The sequence below is a fragment of the Staurois parvus genome, unplaced genomic scaffold (assembly GCF_062004578.1).
Source record: "Staurois parvus isolate SC_StPar_1 unplaced genomic scaffold, SC_StPar_1.0 ptg000021l, whole genome shotgun sequence".
NCBI classification, from domain to species: domain Eukaryota; kingdom Metazoa; phylum Chordata; class Amphibia; order Anura; family Ranidae; genus Staurois; species Staurois parvus.
This window is the reverse complement of record NW_028317817.1, coordinates 3296957-3317231: the sequence shown is the minus strand read 5'-3', so window position 1 is coordinate 3317231 and position 20275 is coordinate 3296957. Positions and strand designations below refer to the sequence as shown.

General features: G+C 40.7%; 1 protein-coding gene across 2 annotated transcripts in view; it reads right to left on the bottom strand.

Annotated features, from left to right (window-relative positions):
* Positions 1-20275, bottom strand: part of OSBPL10 (oxysterol binding protein like 10) — a 653617-nt gene that overhangs the window by 72869 nt on the left and 560473 nt on the right. For both annotated transcript variants that reach the window (XM_089690791.1, XM_089690795.1), the window contains 2 exons: positions 11298-11484; positions 7666-7848 (listed from right to left, as the gene is read on the bottom strand). In XM_089690791.1, the coding sequence (XP_089546917.1) occupies positions 7666-7848; positions 11298-11484 (370 nt within the window). The remainder of the gene's footprint in view (positions 1-7665; positions 7849-11297; positions 11485-20275) is intronic.

Genomic DNA, 20275 nt, shown 5'->3' with positions numbered 1-20275 from the left:
AAATACATATGTTCTCTGAAGCCCTCAGAGGGTTGTTAGAGAACATTAGTGAACAAACAGCATCATGAAGGCCAAGGAACACACTAGACAGGTCAGGGATAAAATTGTGGAGATGTTTAAAGCATGGTTAGGTTATAAAAAAATACCCCAAGCTTTGAACATCTCATGAAGCACTGTTCAATCTATCATCCAAAAATGGAAAGAGTATGGCACAACTGCAAATTTACCAAGACATGACCATCCACCTAAACTGACAGGCCAGGCAAGGAGTGCATTAATCAGAGAAGCAGCCAAGAAGCCCATGGTACCTCTGGAGGACCTGTAGAGATTCACAGCTCATGTGGGAGAATCTGGCCACAGGACAACTGTTAGTTGTGCACTCCACAAATCTGGCTTTTGTGGAAGAGTGGCAAGAAGAAAGCCATTGTTGAAAAAAAGCCTTAAGAAGTCCCATTTGCAGTTTGCAAAAAGCCATTTGGGGGACACAGCAAACATGTGGAAGAAGGTGCTCTGGTCAGATGAGACCAAAACTGAACTTTTTGGCCTAAAAGCAAAGCGCTATATGTGTTGCGGAAAACTAACACTGCACATCACCCTGAACACACCATCCCCACTGTGAAACATGGTGGTGGCAGGATCAAGTTGTGGGGATGCTTTTCTTCAGCAGGGACAAGGAAGCTGGTCAGAGCTGATGGGAAGATGGATGGAGCCAAATACGGGGCAATCTTAGGAGAAAACCTGTTAGAGTTTGCAAAAGACTTGGGATTGGGGCGGAGGTTTACCTTCCAGCACGACAACGACCCTAAACATACAGCCAGAGCTACAATGGAATGTTTTAGATCAGTGGTCTCCAAACTGCGGCCCTTTGCTTGAATTTATCTGGCCCTTGGGGCATTATTTCCCCCACTGTCAGCAACAGTGGGGTATAGTTCCTGCCACTGACAACAGGGCACTATTCCTCCCACTGACACCAATGTTGTTGCACAATTCCTATCATTGACATCAACGATGGGGCACTATTCCTCCCATTAGTACCACAGACGGGGCGCTATTGCTCCCACTAATACTAATCATGAGGCATTGTTTACTCCCAAGTAAGGATATTTTTTACCCCCACTGACCACAGTCCGGCCCCCCTAAAGTTTGAAGGACAGTAAACTGGCCCTTTGTTAGAAAGTTTGGAGACCCCTGATTTAGATCAAAGCATATTCATGTGTTAGAATGGCCTAGTCAAAGTCCAGACCTAAATCCAATTGGGGATCTGTGGCCAGACTTGAAAATTGCTGTTCACAGACACTCTCCATCCAATCTGACAGAGCTTGCACTATTTTTCAAAGAAGAATGGGCAAAAATGTCACTCTCTAGATGTGCAAAGCTGGTAGAGACATACCCAAAAAGATTGCAGCTGTACTTGCAGTACTGTACTTAAGTGGTTCTACATAGTATTGATTCGGGGGGGGGGGGGGGGCTGAATACCAATGAACACCACACTTTTCAGATATTTGTAAAAAAAAAATTAAAAACTAATAAAATACATTTACATTTTTAGTTGTAGCATGACGAAATGTGGAAAATTTCAAGGGGTATGAATACTTTTTCAAGGCAATATATATATATACAGTATATACACATACAGTGCTCAGCATAAATGAGTATACCCTTTTGAAAAATAGGATTGTAATCAATTTCTCAATGAACACAAGAACAATTTCCAAAATTTTGAAAAAACTGAGTTTTATAGAACATTTGTTTAGCTCATTACATGAACGTAAGGTTAATAATATAACTTAGACTACAAAATCTTCAGTTTTACTCAAATTAGTTGATGCAAAAATGAATACATCCCACTACAAAAACTACCACATCTAGTATTTTGCATGACCTCCATGATTTGTAAGGACAGCACCAAGTCTTCTAAGCATGGAACTAACAAGTTGGCGACATATTGCAACACCTATCTTTTTCCATTCTTCAAGAATGACCTCTTCTAGAACTTAGATGCTGGATGGAGAATAATGCTCAACTTGTCTCTTCAGAATTTCCCATAGGTGTTCGATTGGGTTCAGATCAGGAGACATACTTGGTCACTAAATCACTTTCACCCTGTTCTTCTTCAGAAATGTAACAGTGGCCTTAGATGTGTGTTTTGGATCACTGTCATGTTGGAAGAGTGATGGTAGCATCTTCTCTTTCAATATAGAGCAGAACATCTGTGAATTCATACCACCAATTAAATGCAGCTCCCTGACACCAGCAGCACTCATGCAGCCCCACAAAAGGACACTGCCACCACCCTGTTTCACTGTAGGCACCGTGCATTTTTCTTTGTACTCCTCACCTTTGCAAAGTCATACAGTTTTGAAGCCATCAGTTCCAAAAACATTAATCTTGGTCTCATTACTCCAGAGTACAGAGTTCCAGTAGTCTTCTTCTTTTTCAGCATGGGCTCCGGCAAATTCTAGGTGGGCTTTTTGTGCATGGGCTGTAGGAGAGGCTTCCTTCATGAACAACACTCATGCATGCTATTCCTCTGCAGTGTACACCGTATTGTGACATAGGAAACAATCACACCAGTTTGGCTTTCTATTTCTTTAGCTAACTGCAGTAAACTTGCATGGTGATTTTCTTCAACCCTTCTCATTAGAAGACACTCCTGTCGAGGTGTTAACTTCTGTGGACAGCCTGGACGTCTCTATGAGATGGTTGCAGTTCCATCTTTGTTACATTTTTGTATACTTTTCTGCAGTATTCTGACTGATAAGTAAAGCTTTGCTGATCTTCTTGTAGCCTTCATCTTTCTTTTTCAGGCCTTGTGACATTTCTCTTCCATGTGGTGCCATTGCTGACAGCATGAAATGGGAAGGGGTTTTCTTTGTTAAGTAACGCCCTTTTATAATCAACTGTCTGCTGGACACCTTTTTAATGAATAATTAGACTCATCTGTAGTTGAATTCTGGTTAATTAGGATTTTGTCTAAAATGTAGCTTTGCTCCTAAGACTTTCATTGGGGTGTATTCATTTTTGCAACATGGTCTTGAATGAATTTGTGTGTTTTTTGTGTGTGAAAATAAACAAATCTTGTTTGCAATCAATGGCCCGCATTTGTGGGAGTATTTTGTAGTATAGTGTCCCATAGAAAATGTTGATTCTAAAAGGAATCTGTTGGGGTGTACTCATTTATGCTGAGCACTGTATATACACTATATTGCCAAAAGTATTGGAACGCCTGCTTTTACACGCACATTAACTTTAGTGGCATCCCAGATTTAGTCCGTAGGGTTCAATACTGAGTTGGCCAACTCTTTGCAGCTACACAAGCATCAACATTTCTGGGAAGGCTGCCCAAAAGGTTAGGAGGGTGTCTATGGGAATCTTTAACCATTGTTCTAGAAGCGCATTTGTGAGCTCAGGCACTGATATTGAACAAGAAGGCCTGGCTCGCAGTCTCCACTCTAATTCATCCCAAAGGTGTTCCATCGGGTTGAGGTCAGGACTCTGTGCAGGCCAGTCAAGTTCCTCCACCCCAAACTCGCTCATCCATGTCTTTATGACCTTGCTTTGTGCACTGGTGCGCAGCCATGTTGGAACATGAAGGGGCCATTCCAGGAGCGGACTGACCATTCGAGCTTTCGTGGCACTGCCCGAGGGCCCAGGGTCAGTAGGGGGCCCCATGAAATGCCCCTGGTACCATTTTTATAGGCTTTTTTGAGTGTGGGCAAGGACACAGGGGCACCATGATCCCCTATTGCCCGGGGGCCCCATGAGTTGTCAGTCTGCCCCTGGGCCATCCCGGAACTGTTCCTACAAAGTTGGGAGCATGAAATTGTCCAAAATGTCTTAGTATGCTGATCGCCTTAAAGCAACCCCACACCATAATCCCCCCTCCACCAAACATTACACTTGGCACAATGCAGTCAAGCAAGTACCATTCTCCTCGCAACTGCAAAATCCAGACATGTCCACCGGATTGCCAGACAGAGAAGTGTGATTTGTCACTCGATAGAACATGTCTCCACTGCTCTAGAGTCCAGTGGTGATGTGCTTTACACCACTGTATCTGATGCTTTGCATTGCACTTGGTGATGTAAGACTTGGATGCAGCTGCTCGGCCATGGAATCCCATTCTGTGAAGCTCTCTACGCACTGTTGTTGTGCTAATCTGAAGGCCACATGAAGTTTGGAGGCCTTTACCTATAGACTCTAGAGACAGTTGGCGACTTCTGCAAAATGTACGCTTCAGAATGCACTGACCCTGCTCTGTCATTTTACGTGGCCTACCACTTTGTGGCTGAGTTGCTGTTGTTTCCAATTGCTTCCACTTTGTTATAAAACCACTTGAATTCACTGAGCTCCTGAGAGCAACCCATTCTTTCACAAATGTTTGTAGAAGCAGTCTGCATGCCTAGGTGCTTGATTTTATACATCTGTAGCCATGGAGGTGATTGGAACACCTGAATCTAATGATTTGGAGGGGTGTCCCAATACATTTGGCAATATAGTGTATACACACACACTCAAGCACTGTTAAATGGATTGATTCAAAATATGTGAGGGTGCAGGGTTTTATTCCAACTTGTTAATTTAGTTAGTTCTTATTAAATGAGTCCAAATGTGGGAATCAGAGAACTTAAAATCTATTCCTAAGTAAAGCATGTACATTGCTGCTTAAAGTGTATCTAAACCAGGCATGACAAAACATTGGACCAAACTGAGAGGACTAAATCATCAAGGTTGCCAGCTTGGTCCAAATGAACTATTTAAAGTCATAGTAAATTTGGAGTCAGGCCTTAATTAAAAAGAAAAAAAGAAAAATATGAAACTGAACATTTACATAAAAATTCTAATTTACAATGTGTAAAATCTCAGAAAAGGGGGCCAAAAACATCTCCTGAAGTATTTAGCTGTAATTTTATGTAAGTAAGTGTAACTTATCAACTGGAGGATAGTTGGAGAGTTAAATTTGACTTTTTGTAATCCCTAAACCACTAAAGTCTGCAGGGCAGGAGCGAAAGGGCAACATGCAGCCCATAAAACATCAGTCTGACACACTTTATCTAAGCCAATTAGATTTATTGCAGCTTACAAGTCCTTAGATAAGGTGCCTGCATTAGTTTCTCTATTTAGTTTTTTTTTCTTCATTTTCATCTAGTGATCCTGCCAGTAACACACTTCCTGTCATAGGGTGTCACCCTACACTGCTTGCTTCTGATTTAGATTACACAATGCCTCCCCCTCTCATCTCAATTAAATAGAGGGAAGGGTTCTGCAGTTAGAGCAAAACTAGGCAGGACTGATAACAGTATTTAAGATTTCACTGCAGAAGAGGCAAAGAACACAGGAAGTTATGAGTTCATGAGTTCATGTAGTGAGAACATGCATTTTTTTTTATGATAAACATGCGTTTCTACATATCGCACATATGGCAGCCCATTCCCTTGCCCTATGTGCATTTGTTGTGGCAAAGATGCTCCAGGACCAAATTTTGGCCATAAGCTAGGCACATTTGTACACATGCAGTGGCAATCAGATCAAAAATGCACTGTCTGTTGTGCCGTTAAGAATGAATGACACCCAAACACACGCCATGCGTTTTGCCACGATTTAGAATAGTGGCCAAAATCATGATTATTCTATCTATGATTCCAAATTGCTAAGTGTGAACAGGACCTAAGGGATTTCTGGCAGGATCAACAGGTATTGTTTTGCACTTAATGTATGTATAACAGTATCTCTTCTGTGCTAAGGTATGGCACTTATGAAGTAAATCTAAGTTCCACGCATCTCCAGCAAACAACCCTGGTCACGGTCTTATAGCATCCACTTGGCCTTGCTACCCACCTCTGGCTGGGAAATCTATAAGCACTATACGTAGAAACAAAGCAGTAATATCTCTCTATATGGACCAAAGCGATGCTCTCTGAGTTCTGCAGACACTTACACATTTCGTGGGTACTCCTTTTCATCAGAGCCCCAAAACGTGTAAGCGTCTGCAGAATGCATCGGTTCGGTCCATCTAGAGGGATGTTACTGGTTCTGTTTGTTCTGTTGGATATTTACGCTGAGCTTGAAGCTCCACATACTCTGTGAGTATAATACTACTTATCGTTGCATACAAGGTGTCCTGGTTAATGCACAAGGCTGGTGCACGCTCTCTATTGTTTCTACGTATATTGTTTTGCACGTATCAAAAATATATAATGAAATGATTTCAACTGTACTGTAGATGTATTACACCAAAAAGGAACATAAAGAGAAGTTTATTGTTAGAGTTTACACTTTAAACCATATTTGTTGAGCTGAACTACTAGACCAAGATATGACAGACTATGGATAATGTTTCCTAATATCAAGGAGTTCCTATTCTACTGTTTTTCTATTAAATGCTTAGTAATATGTTAAGTTAAACCAAATCAGATAATGTAGATTTTGTATGCAAAATTACAGTTTAAGAAACCAACATTTGTTTTAATAATTCTTTTTAAAGGTCATTTGGGTAACCAATTATATACAAAAGAACTTACTGATTGAAAAAAAAGCAATTATATTATTCAAATAAGATATTAAGCAGTTTAAGCACACTAAATTGTGGGACAAGCCTTCCCTGCATGTTTAAATTGGACCATAGCTTCAACGTATGCATGATCACGGAGTTGTTAACTGATTTATAAGCATATTTGCTTTTGAACCGCCAAAATGTTATTTGCAGTTTTTCTTTCTTATGTAACTAACAAAATGTATTTGTTTCAGCTTGAGATTATCCAGCAACCAAAGCAATTTAAATTGAGTGATAATAGATACATGGATCAGGTAGAGATAAATATTCCTCTTTATATTTATTGTTTAAGGCCCCTTTCACACTTGCAAATGGGGTCGTTCGCTATTAGATGTGGAAGACCCAGCGGGGGTGCTCGGCGATTAGCTGAGGCCGCAAGATGACAGCAATGTAAAGCTGACAGCTCCCGCAGCTAACTGCAGGCGCTCGTATGTAATCGCTCAAGCAGCAATTACCTACGAATGATAGGTCTTAGATGCAGATGCATCCAGATTCAATCATTTGCAGGTAATCACTCCTTAGTTGAGGGAGCTGTCAGCCTCCCATTGCTTTCAAAAAAGGCTTCTGCCCACAGCTAATAGCCAGGAACGCTTGGTTTCCCGCATCTAATCATTAATGGCCCCATTTACAAGTGTGAATGCGGCCTTAATCCAGTGTATCTTTTGATAATTATTTATTTCATTGTGCTTCAGTGTCGACCCTAATTTTTTTTTTCCCTTCAGCAGAAGTTGGGGACTGTTGCAACGGTACAACATGCCCCTTGCACAGTCACAACTACTCCTCTACATCCAATAACGAGGGTGAGCACTGCTGATTGGAGTGAAGCAATTGTAACTAGGTTGTGGGTATATTGGACTGCTGGAGACAGACCACTGCTTCAAGACATCTTTATGATCAAGCTTAGTATTCTAAGACTACCATTGGGCTATAAAATTGAATGACAGGTTTATATCAAAAAACAAAAACAAAAAAAAACACAAATTTAATGCAGTTATGTATTACTTAATACTTTTCTTTCTTTACTATATTTTGACATACAGCTAGCACAAGTGCATGAATCAGTCTTGACATCAGCCTCCTGTTATCCTATGACCAGGAGCACCCACACTTACCTTGATTCAGAAGGTCCTTGCTTTTCTAAAGGTCTTATCTTTTTCCTGATAATTGACATCTTAGTTGTGTCAATGACTTTAGTCTCTCCACTGCTATATGTGAATTCCAGAGTTCCATTCCATTCTCCTTGGGCTTTGCATACTATTATGTTGGTGGGCATATGCTTGACTTCAGCTGTAACCCTATTAAGAAGCCATATGCAGTTAATAAAGGAAATGTACTATTTTATGTCGTTATCTTATACACCTAAAAGACACAAACAATAAAATGAAAAAGACTATCAACGTGAAGAGCTAGGAGGTAAGTACCTAAAACATATCCCTGTTGAATATAAAAAATATTTGGCAAAGCCTACCAGGAGTTATATTTTCAGCCTATCACTATGCTATTATATATTAACAGTAGCTGAATAATTTGTAAATGCAAAAGCGTGCTTGTGAACTCATGCTCTGGAAAGATGTGTCTTTGAAAGTGACACAGATGAAGCATGGCCAATCAAAGCAGGGCTGGGGCTGAAGGCATGGGATAGTAAGAACTACAGTGGGGCAAAAAAGTATTTAGTCAGCCACCAATTGTGCAAGTTCTCCCACTTAAAAAGATGAGAGAGGCCTGTAATAGGCATCATAGGTAGAATTCAACTATGAAAGACAAAATGAGAAAAAAAATCCAGACAATCACATTGGCTGATTTGGAATGAATTTATTTGCAAATTATGGTGGAAAATAAGTATTTGGTCATCTACAAACAAGCAAGATTTCTGGCTCTCACAGACCTGTACCTTCTTCTTTAAGAGGCTCCTCTGTCCTGCACTCATTACCTGTATCAATGGCACCTGTTTGAATTTGTTATCAGTATAAAAGACACAACAGTCACACTACAAACTTCACTATGGTGAAGACCAAAGAGCTGTCGAAGGACACCAGAAACAAAATTGTAGACCTGCACCAGGCTGGGAAGACTGAATTTGCAATAGGCAAGTAATTTGGTGTGAACAAATCAACTGTGGGAGCAATAATTAGAAAATGGAAGACATACAAGACCACTGATAATCTCCCTCGATCTGGGGCTCCACGCAAGATCTCACCCCGTGGGGTCAAAATGATCACAAAAACGGTGAGCAAAAATCCCAGGACCACACGGGGGGACCTAGTGAATGACCTGCAGAGAGCTGGGACCAACGTAACAAAGGCTACCATCAGTAACACACTACATCATCAGGGACTCAGATCCTGCAGTGCCAGACGTGTCCCCCTGCTTAATCCAGTACATGTCCGGGCCCATCTGAAGTTTGCTAGAGAGCATTTGGATGATCCAGAAGAGGATTGGGAGAATGTCATATGGTCAGATGAAACCAAAATAGAACTGTTTGGTAGAAACACAACTCATCGTGTTTGGAGGAGAGAGAATGCTGAGCTGCATCCAAAGAACACCATACCTACTGTGAAGCATGGGGGTGGTAACATCATGCTTTGGGGCTGTTTCTCCGCAAAGGGACTAGGACGACTGATCCATGTACAGGACAGAATGAATGGGGCCATGTATCGTGAGATTTTGAGTGCAAACCTCCTTCCATCAGCAAGGGCATTGAAGATGAAACGTGGCTGGGTCTTCCAACATGACAATGATCCCAAACATACCGCCCGGGCAACGAAGGAGTGGCATTGTAAGAAGCATTTCAAGGTACTGGATTGGCCTAGCCAGTCTCCAGATCTCAACCCCATAGAAAACCTTTGGAGGGAGTTGAAAGTCCGTGTTGCGCAGCGACAGCCCCAAAACATCACTGCTCTAGAGGAGATCTGCATGGAGGAATGGGCCAACATACCAGCAACAGTGTGTGCCAACCTTGTGAAGACTTACAGGAAACGTTTGACCTCTGTCATTGCCAACAAAGGATATATAACAAAGTATTGAGATGAACTTTTGATATTGACCAAATACTTATTTTCCACCATAATTTGCAAATAAATTCTTTCCAAATCAGCCAATGTGGTTGTCTGGATTTTTTTTCTCATTTTGTCTCTCATAGTTGAGGTCCACCTATGATGCCAATTACAGGCCTTTCTCATCTTTTTAGGAAACCATGTCCAAAAAAAGGTAGGTAGAGATGCATGATGGTAAAACACATTGAGCCTTTACAACCACTTTAACTTATAAAATATTGGGGTTTATTTACTAAAGCTGGAGAGTGCAAAATCAGGTGCACTTCTGCATTGAAACTAATCAGCTTCCATGTTTTATTGCCAAAGCTTAACTGAACAAGCTGAGGTTAGAAGCCATGCACAGTTGCACCACTTGCAGTACTTTTCAACACTAACGCTGCAACATTGACATAATGAGATATAATATCATCAATACAATATGACTACAGTGTACTATACTAATAAATGTTAAAAGAAATTATGGCTATAAAGCCTAGTACACACTATGAGAAAATTGGACGAATGATCGTTTGATTTTCCATGAAGGTACTTTTCATGATGTAACCGAGAATATTAACTCTCAAAAGACACAGGCAAACAGGCCAATGTAGCTACAAACTAACAGCGTGATTATTGTCATGGAAAAAAACATGCTACTGTTCATACCTCTTTATTTTTATTTATTTCAGGTACTTATATAGTGCTGTTAATTTACGCAGCGCTTTACATATATAAGTTGTACATTCACATCAGTCCCTAACCCTCAAGGGGTGTACAATCTAAGGTCCCTAACCTACATTCATACATACACATACTAGGGCCAATTTAAACAGGAGCCAATTAACCTACCAGCATGTCTTTGGAGCGTGGGAAGAAACTGGAGTACCTGGAGGAAACCCACGCAGGCACAGGGAGAACATGCAGACTCCAGGTAGGTGGTGCCGTGGTTGGGATTCGAACCAACGACCTTAGTACTGCCAGGCAGAACTGCTAACCATTTAGCCACTGTGCTGCTCAATGATCCACAATACAAAAATTCTTTCTTGTGTATGCTCTTTACTTTCATTGCAATTTTCATCTGGGTCGTTCTTTGTTTCCGATCATGGGCAGTATTTTTTTTTCCGATTATTTCCATGCGACTAATGTACACAATGAACGAAAATCGGACATTAAGTTAATGAGAACATATTTGTAGCTTACACTTTTTTTTTTTGGAATCGGTTGTTGCAAGCAGTATACTGATGAACAGACTATCATCCAATTGTTCCTTTTGCAGAACTTTTTGTCTGATTTTCTTATCTGGCTGGGGATGGGAATAATATCATAGTTACTAAATCAGACAATACTGTCAGTGTGAGAAGTCCAGTGTCACCATGTAGACGTGTGTTAAACAGTTTAAACTATCACTAACTATAACTTGCTATTTTTCCATAAACATTTATGGGTTGGCAATCCAGGCAAATCCCCAAGACACTAATCATGCAGGAATTTTGAATATGAAATCCAGGGGACCTGGATTTTTTTCCTTTACGCAAACTCCACAATTCCCATATTTTAATTCCATAATTTCAAAAGACTTCAAATCTAAAATCATTTTTAATATGCCTTAGTATTTAGAGCATCAAACATTATAACATTCGCTGATTAGTGCTGACAAGGAATGTAGAATGTCACACTCTTGTGTTAGTTAAATACGTGTGACTGGCCATTACCTGTGAACTTTTCCTCCGTAAAAAGGCTTTGTGTTGAATGTGACAGTGGCAGCATAGCCCGTCTTGGCACAAGTTATATTGACTTTACCTCCCAGCTCCACCCAGGGAACTGTGAGTATAGAACGAGCGTAGGCACTAGGAAGAGTAAATATGTATTCTTCTCCATATTCCATCAACTTGAGTACCCCTGAGTGAGAGAGAAGTGCACACAAAGGAGCAGGCTGTTAGATGTAAAATATCCCTCAATAAAATCTACTGCTGCAATAATGAAGTCTAAGAAATCAATTATATAATGCTTCCTTTCCAAATGGACTTTTTTCCCCCCCATTCTCAAAGGAAGAGTCCGTGGTAATGTGTCAGAAAAGATTACACTGTCATTTTTCTTCTTAGGAAAGACAAATTACAGTACATTAGAATATTTTTCAAATATACAGTAAAAGAACATTATCAGTTGCCTTTTTTTGTCATATGCAGTGGAATATCTAAATTAGCAGTTGAGAAAAGAGATAGGATGTATAGCCCAGGGCCATTCATACCTGAGGCAAGGCAAAAGTTTTGTCGGCGATACTAGAGACATGACACAAATTTTTCAGAATTTTTAATGTTTTCAGACTGGCTTCTGCTCTGGTAGACACAGAGGAAACAGAATCATAAGGCAGGATTTGCACTAACAGGGGATCCCCAAAGCTTTAGGGTAGATTAGGACATGCATCTAAATCTCCCTTGCCTCTGAAGCCCAATCCACTCTCAGATCTGCTTTCACGCTCCAGCTGACAGGCGAAAGGGAACCGATGCGATGCCTCCTCACCGCCTGTTTTAACCCCACTTTAATGTGAACGTGAGTGAGACTTCTGCACTACCTAATTTGTGTATTAATCAATATAAAAAATAAAAGTAAAAAATGGTATAATAAAGTAAATAAAACGTGTATAAAGGGTGCTGTTCACATTTACATGCGTTCCCGCACACACCATGTAGATATAAAATAATATGCAGTGCTCCCTACATGCGTTGAAAATCCCTTTTATCTCAAAAACATATATATGTAAATATCATGAACATATAGGACAACACATTCTGTGATTAGCAACATAAACTCAAAGTGTGAATAAGATTTTTTCCACTCTTGTGATAATAGTCCAAAGAATATATCAAACAAAATGTGAGTCCCAATGTATTTCCTCCTCCAATCCTTACTCGAAAAAGCCCAACCCCTGAAAAACAACCCCACACCATAATCTCCCCTCCATCAAACTTTACACTTGGAATAATGCAGTCAGGCAAGTACCGTTCTGGCAATCGCCAAACCCAGACATGTCCATCGCATTGCCAGACAGAGAAGTGCGATTCGTCACTCCAGACAACATGTCTCCACTGCTCGAGTCCAGTTGTGGCATGCTTTACACCACTGCATCTGACACTTTCCATTGCACTTGGTGATGTGAGGTTTGGATGCAGCTTCTCAGCCATAGAAACCCATTCCATGAAGCTCTCTACACACAGTTGCTGTGCTAATCTGAAGGCCACATGAAGTTTGGGGATCTTTAGCTATCGACTCTACAGACAGCTGGCGACTTCTGCACACTGTGCGCTTCAGCATGTGCTGCCCCGCTCTGTCATTTTACGTAGCCTACCACTTCATGGGTGAGATGCTGTTGTTCCCAGTTGCTTCCACTTTGGTATAATACTACTAACAGTTGACCATGGAATATTTAGCAGCAAGGAAATTTCACGGATGGACTTATTGCACAGGTGGCAACCTATTACAGTACCACGCTTGAATTCATTGAGCCCATGAGAGCGACCCATTCTTTCTCAAATTATTGTAGAAGCAGTCTGCATGCCTAGGGGCTTGATTTTATACACCTGTGGCCCTGGAGGTGATTGGAACACCTGAATCCAGTGATTTGGAGTGGTGTCCCAATACTTTTGGCAATATAGTATATCTCAATAGATAAGTGAAGTGAACTTCTGCGCCTACTATACAATATAAATAAACAAATGAATAGGTGCTGCTGCTGACATCGATTGTGTTCCCACAATATCAACTAAATAAATAAATCAATTAATTAATTCATTAATTAATTAAAAGTGATGTATTGCTGCTAATGAACATTAACCAGTACTAATAAACAATACAGGTGGATAAATCGTGCTCATAATCATAATGTGAATAAATGACCAAGAACATAGACCATATATATAAATTAATGAATAATTATTATTATTAATATTATTATACAGTATTTATAAAGCGCCAATAGTTCGTTCAGCGCTGTACATTACAAAGGGGGACAGAACATGTGACAGGACAATACCAATACAATGCAAAACATGAGGGGATCGAGGGCCCTGCTCTTATAATGTGAATAAAGATACTAAAGTGCTTTCAATAAATGAGTTCATAAGTTTCCAAATATCACATGATCTGGCACTGTAACATCAATTCCATGGTGAATGTGAATTTTCATGCTAATAACAGTGCCACTCCGTGCTCACAGAACTCTCACCTCCAACGAATGTAAAAAAATGAGTGTTAATAATATGACATCTCCACACATCCAGACCTCGCGATATCTCCTTTACCCATTCCTCCTCTCATATAATGGGTACTTTTAAGATGGTAATAAAATCCTCCATCTCAGCGGATGGACCTGCATATGGGTGTATGTTTTACTGCCAGAAGTTGGTAGAAACAATGCCTCTAAATGCCTCTCATGTTTTTTAACTTTTGTTTAGGTATGTTTAGACACATTTGAGCAAAAACTAATTCTTATTGGCTCAAATACTTATGTATTCTAGCAACTAAAATAAATTAACGGGCATATGTTCACATTTTTCATGTTTAGGAGCGTTTACACAGCTCTGTGTGTAAAAAATGCAAAAATGCTTCTCTGGGAACATATGATTGGGCCATTTTTTAGAAGTGTGAAAAAAGAGTAAAAAGTTCAAAAAGAGTTTTTTTTTATGTTCATGTGCTTGAGGCCTAAAGCAGACCTAAAGCTTCCTGTATGGACCACATAAAAACAGACAAACATACTAGAGCTGGTGAAAGGTATTCTAAAGTATTTAGATATCTATACAGATATAATAGATTAGATCAGGGATAGACCACCTTAGGGAGGTGGAGATCTACCTGAAAAATATTGGAGAAGTCAAAGATCACTTGGCACAGTGTCACCTTCTCATACCTGATTTAAATGTCTGATTGCCGTACTACCGTGTCACAATCGTGTGCCTTGGACGGCAATCATCTGTTTTAATCAGGTGGTAAAGAAGCAACATACAGTATGGCCTCCTCACCACCAGTCAAACACACTCAGATTGCCTTTCAGAGGAGCAGCAGTGCCTGCTACACTTGTGAATAAGACCTTAGTTGCATTTGGCAGCAGCACCCTTAGGACTAATTCACAGGTAAAGGTGGGGGGTGGTAAACCCCTGCAGTTGAGTTGTGGTTTTATAGTCCCCAATCCCTACATCCTTTATCTGCTAAGGCAGCACCCAAAAGTGTAAGTGCTACCGCATTTCAATCATAACCCATTCAAGTAAAAGAGGCCACTCTGCAAGCACCCCGCAACTGCATGCTTATAAGGGGTCCAAGGGGTAACGCAGGTGGTGAGAAAGCAACACAACGTTGCCTGCTTCAACCCCTTGTCTGCTGTACTGCACAAAGTTGCAGGGCACTTACAGAGCGGCCTCTTTCACTTGAATGGGTCATATTGGCAGGTGCTACACCCACCACCCATGACAGGGTGTATAACTTCTGCTTGCAGCTGTGACATGTGTACACTCCTAGCCACTGCACCTACAGGGGGTGGGGTTAAGGCAAGAGTGGTAAAAACACATCCTAACTATGGGGTTTTACCAACCCCCAAACTGCAAATGTTAATGAACCCTTACTGTTCTGAGCCTCCTATAAATTTGCTTTCACACTGATGTGCTGCTGTTTACCTGCACCGCGGGTGCAGCGCAGTGCATCTGCGATTTTCTGGGGTTAATGCATTCAGGAGTTTTGATGCGCTTCAGAAAGTGCACCAAACCTGCAGGATATATTAGAAGTCTATGGCTAAGTGCAGCAAATCCGCAGGAAACTGCAGTGCATCAGTGTGAAAGCAGCCCTATATTATTATGCCCAGTGTATTGCTTCACACTGACCTGAAGATCTCTTTTTCCCTGCTGCTGCCACCACTCTGGAGACCGCTAGCCAGGATAAGAGGTAGACTGCACTCGCAGTGTGGGTAAACCTCCCTGTACTATTATGCCCAGTGTATTGCTTCCCATTGACCTGAAGATCTCTTCTTCCCTGCTGCTGGCACCACTCTGGAGACCGCTAGCCAGGATAAGAGGTAGACTGCACTCGCAGTGTGGGTAAACCTCCCTATACTATTATGCCCAGTGTATTGCTTCCCATTGACCTGAAGATCTCTTCTTCCCTGCTGCTGGCACCACTCTGGAGACTGCTAGCCAGGATAAGAGGTAGACTGCACTCGCAGTGTGGGTAAACCTCCCTATACTATTATGCCTAGTGTATTGCTTTCCATTGACCTGAAGATCTCTTCTTCCCTGCTGCTGGCACCACTCTGGAGACCGCTAGCCAGGATAAGAGGCGGAGTGCAGTTGGTATCACTCCGCATGGGACAGGAGCCAGCATTACAGAGCAGGCATCGGCTTATGTGGCTCTTGCTCCCTACTACAGCTCCCTACTACAGCTCCAACTTTACAAGTAGTTCCTCAGCATTGCACTCTGTTTGATGCTTTGGGATGGCGAGGCAGCAAGCCCAGACCACGAACTACCAGTCAACTGGCAGTGATATACTAGTAAATCGCGAGCTATGGGTTGCTGACCCCCGATTTAGGGCAATCCATATAACCTTTTCTTTTTTCCTCCAACATTTATATAAAAGGAGTAGAAAGTATTACAATACATTCAAGCTTGTTTTTTTTGCATACTTTTCTGCTCTAACACTATTTTTTGACTGGAGTTGGGCTTTAATTCTGTCTTTCAGTACACATTGTTACTTTCCCCCTACTTGCCAAAAAGTAGAACGCTTAGCAGTGCTCTAAGACTGCACAGAACATTTTGATGACTAGCCACTGTTACCCAAAGATCTTTGCAAATTAAAGTTCCATGAACCTTGCATAAGATAAATGAGTGTAATATTCATATAACTAAAAGGACAGCTATCACCAAAAATTTGGCTTAACATTGTTCTCAGGATCTTAGTGTTCTGCTTCTTAAGGAGCAGTTAATTTGTGCCTAATTTACCTGATGTGAATAATTCATCTATTTTATGAAAATACATTTCCTTATATTTCATGCCACAATGTTCACAAGAGTTCTGCATAATGAATAATAAAATGAAAAGGGATATATACACATCGTCTTTTTCTGCAAATTTTGTTTTCTAGAGAAAAAAAAAATCATGTGGAGACATTTGCAAACATTTCAGGGGAGGACTGGGTTGTGGGGTAGTACTGGCCTGGTAGCCTCAAGTGGAGATACGTAATGCTGGACATTGTGTATCTACATACTCCCTGTATAGACCTGCAATCACAGCATTTGACAGAGGGAAGTTTGTTAAGGCATAACAATTTTTAATGCTAACATACCTTACATACCCCTAACACCCAATCAAAATAGCTCCAGATCCCCTCCATAGACCACCCCACTATGAGCCCAGAAACATGAAAATGATATAATTATTTATTACAGGTACTTATATAGCACCATCAATTTACACTGCACTTTACATATATATTGTGCATTCACATCAGTCCCTAGCCCTTAAGGAGCGTACAATCTAAGGTCCCTAATTCACATTCATACATACACATACTAGGGACAATTAAAACAGGAGCCAATTAACTTACCAGCATGTCATTGGAGAGTTTGAGGAAACCAGAGTACCAGGAGGAAACCCAGGCAGGCACAGGGAGAACATGCAAACTCTAGGCAGCTGGTGCCATGGCTGGGATTCGAACCAACAACCCTAGTACTGCCAGGCGGAAGTGCTAACCATTTAGCCACTGTGCTGCCCATAATCACTTGAAGAGTCAAAGCAATTGCTTTGGTATCCTCAGGGAACCAGGGCCAAAGTACACTTTTGAATAAAAAGCTAATTCCTGCTGACAGGGCACTACGTAAAGCAGTGTATGTGGCATACCTTGGTCCTGCAAGTCATTCTATGCATATGAAGCGGAATAAAGACAGCAAAAATTAAACACAATAAAGGTGGCTCCCTCTGACAAATGGATGAGTGCTGTTTTGAATAGAGAGGAAGACAGTAGGTTGATGACAACAGCTTCCCCTTATGTTCCTCTGTCTGACCTACTAGGACAAATAAGCTCTATTTATGTAGGCAAAATTTAGGTTACAATTAACAGATCTGTAAAAAAAAAACAATTTTGTATACTTGACTATTATATCAACAACTTATTTATTGTTATACAGGATATATATAGCGCCAACGGTTTGCTCAGCGCTTTACATTATAGTGGGAGACAATACAGTAACAATACAGTTAAATACAAGAGGGATTTGAGGGCCCTGCTCCTTGGAGCTTACAATCTAGGAGGGAGGGGTGAATGGTACAGTAGGTAGTAACTGTGGGGGGATGGAGTGGTTGGAAGAGTAGACGATACCAGAATTAACAGAGGGCGGGATAGGCTTCCCTGAAGAGATAGGTTTTCAGTGATCGCCTAAAGGCAAGTAGAGTAGGTGATAGTCTGATAGATTGGAATAGGGAGTTCCAGAGGATGGGTGACGCCCTGGAGAAGTCTTGGAGACGAGCATGGGAGGAGGAGATAAGGGAGCTAGAGAGTAAGGGGTCTTGCGAGGAGCGGAGTGTACGGTTTGGGTGATATTTAGAGATAAGATCGGTTCTGTAAATTGGGGCAGTGTTGTGGATGGCTTTATATGTCATTGTTAGTGTTTTGAATTTTATCCGTTGGGCAACTGGGAGCCAGTGGAGGGATTGGCAGAGAGGGGTGGCAGATACAGAATGGTTAGTGAGGTGGATAAGTCTGGCAGCAGCTAATGTACCATAATACCAATTTCTATAGAACTTCCTCAAAGTGAAGAATAGGCAAACAATTCACAAAGCAATGCCCAATGTTTGAGAAACCTACTGCCATTGCCCCACTGGAAGAAGAGGTCATGCCTATGTTAGTGCACCTTTGAGGAAGCAGGTATTTGAATGGGCACTTTATCATGGCTCCAGACTGTACTGGAGAGACAGACTGTAAACTAAAAGGTATGACTAATCAACGTAAGCTTGTTCCTAGATATTAGTGTTTAAAACAAGTTCTTTTAATAGATAATGGGGTCAAAACGACAATTGTTTTTGACTGTATTGACAAGGAAAATCAAAGGAGAAGGTTGTTTTGTTTGAATGGACTACATTCTACTTGAGAATGTGGTTCTCACTGTGGAAAAACTGTACTTCTCGTAATGTGCATTTGCATCCCAAAATTAAGAGTAGAATTGAAACACTGGATCATTTTTATACGAAATTTGTTGAGTGCTACGATTTTATACTCTGACAAACTCTTTTTTTATTTTTTTAACAGCTGCATTTATTGAAATCGTACAAAAGTATAACAGGGCACGGTACATAAGAACAGCCAAATTAAGGCAGTCAGTATAAATACAATTCACATGGAATTCCAACACTAAATATCACATGGAGTCAACTGAACATCCTTGACGAAAAAAGGGGGGGGGGAAAGGGGAAAAGGTAAGAATAGAGAAACCCCCGGGGGGGGGGGGGGGGAGAAGAGGAAGAAAAAAAAGAGAGAGGGGGAGTAGAAAAAAAGGAAAGGCAAAGAAGAAAAGCAAATCATAAACATAAACAATAACCAAGCAAGTACACAGTACAAACTGGACATACTCGCAAGAGAATAAGCCAATTATTATACCGTAAGGCCCTGAGCCTCCACCCACCCAGTCCATATTTTATCAAATTTAGCTGGACAATTACGGCTCATATAAGTAAGTATGTACAACAGAAGCGCCCCGTTGACTGCCGATTTCCATCCCGAGACTGTCGGCAGAGCCAACTGATTCCATTTCAACAGAATTTCTTTCCTAGCATAGTAAAAAGCATAAAAACAGTCTATTAACTCTTCATTTCCGTACAAAAGTTCTGGTGTATGGCCAAGGCTGTAAGTTTACATGGGTTCACTTAACATACTTTTCAAAATGTATGTATTGCTGTGTGTGTGTTTCTGCTGGATAAATTCACCCTATTTGTCCTGATGACCACTGTCACTGGAATACAAAGTGATGAGATTTTCAAAATTATTGAGCCGATACTGGAATAGAAAGCAAGGAAAAATCTTCTAACGGGGACACTTGTTCTGGTGACAACTGTTTACGAAGGGAATTTCCTTCACTTTAGAGAGATTTCTTCTCACTTCCTATTGTATCTCAGGGACAGAAACTGAAGGGAAATCTATTAATTGAACTCAAACAGTGGAAAATGAACAGAGAAGGTTTTTTATTTAAATGTTTTGGCTATACATACACTTTAAATTGCAAGATTACATAAAGTACAGAAATGTAACATGAAACAAGTTGAATACTGATAATCTCACAGAAAGTTTGCCAACCAAGACCGTGGTCTATGTGACCTCTCCATAAATAAACATTCTACAGACAAATGTATATTTCTTCTAATATTTTCTTGGCATGAGGTTTTTAGATATTAATCTGATACACAACATAAAATATTTAATATTCATGTTTATCCCTTTCTAAAAACTGAATATTTACTTTGCTTGAGAAGTCAAACTTCACAAAGATGTGACATTTTAGATTTGATGACTCTGCAGTTCAGTTCTATGTTCAGAAAGTGATCAGTAACTATTAGACTAAAGAGCTCATTTCGTCTCTGCAAAGTTTTCACAGAACACTGAACAGGGCGCCTTCAGCTGTGACAGTAAATGTATTATTTTCCTGTCAGGATACGCATAATAGT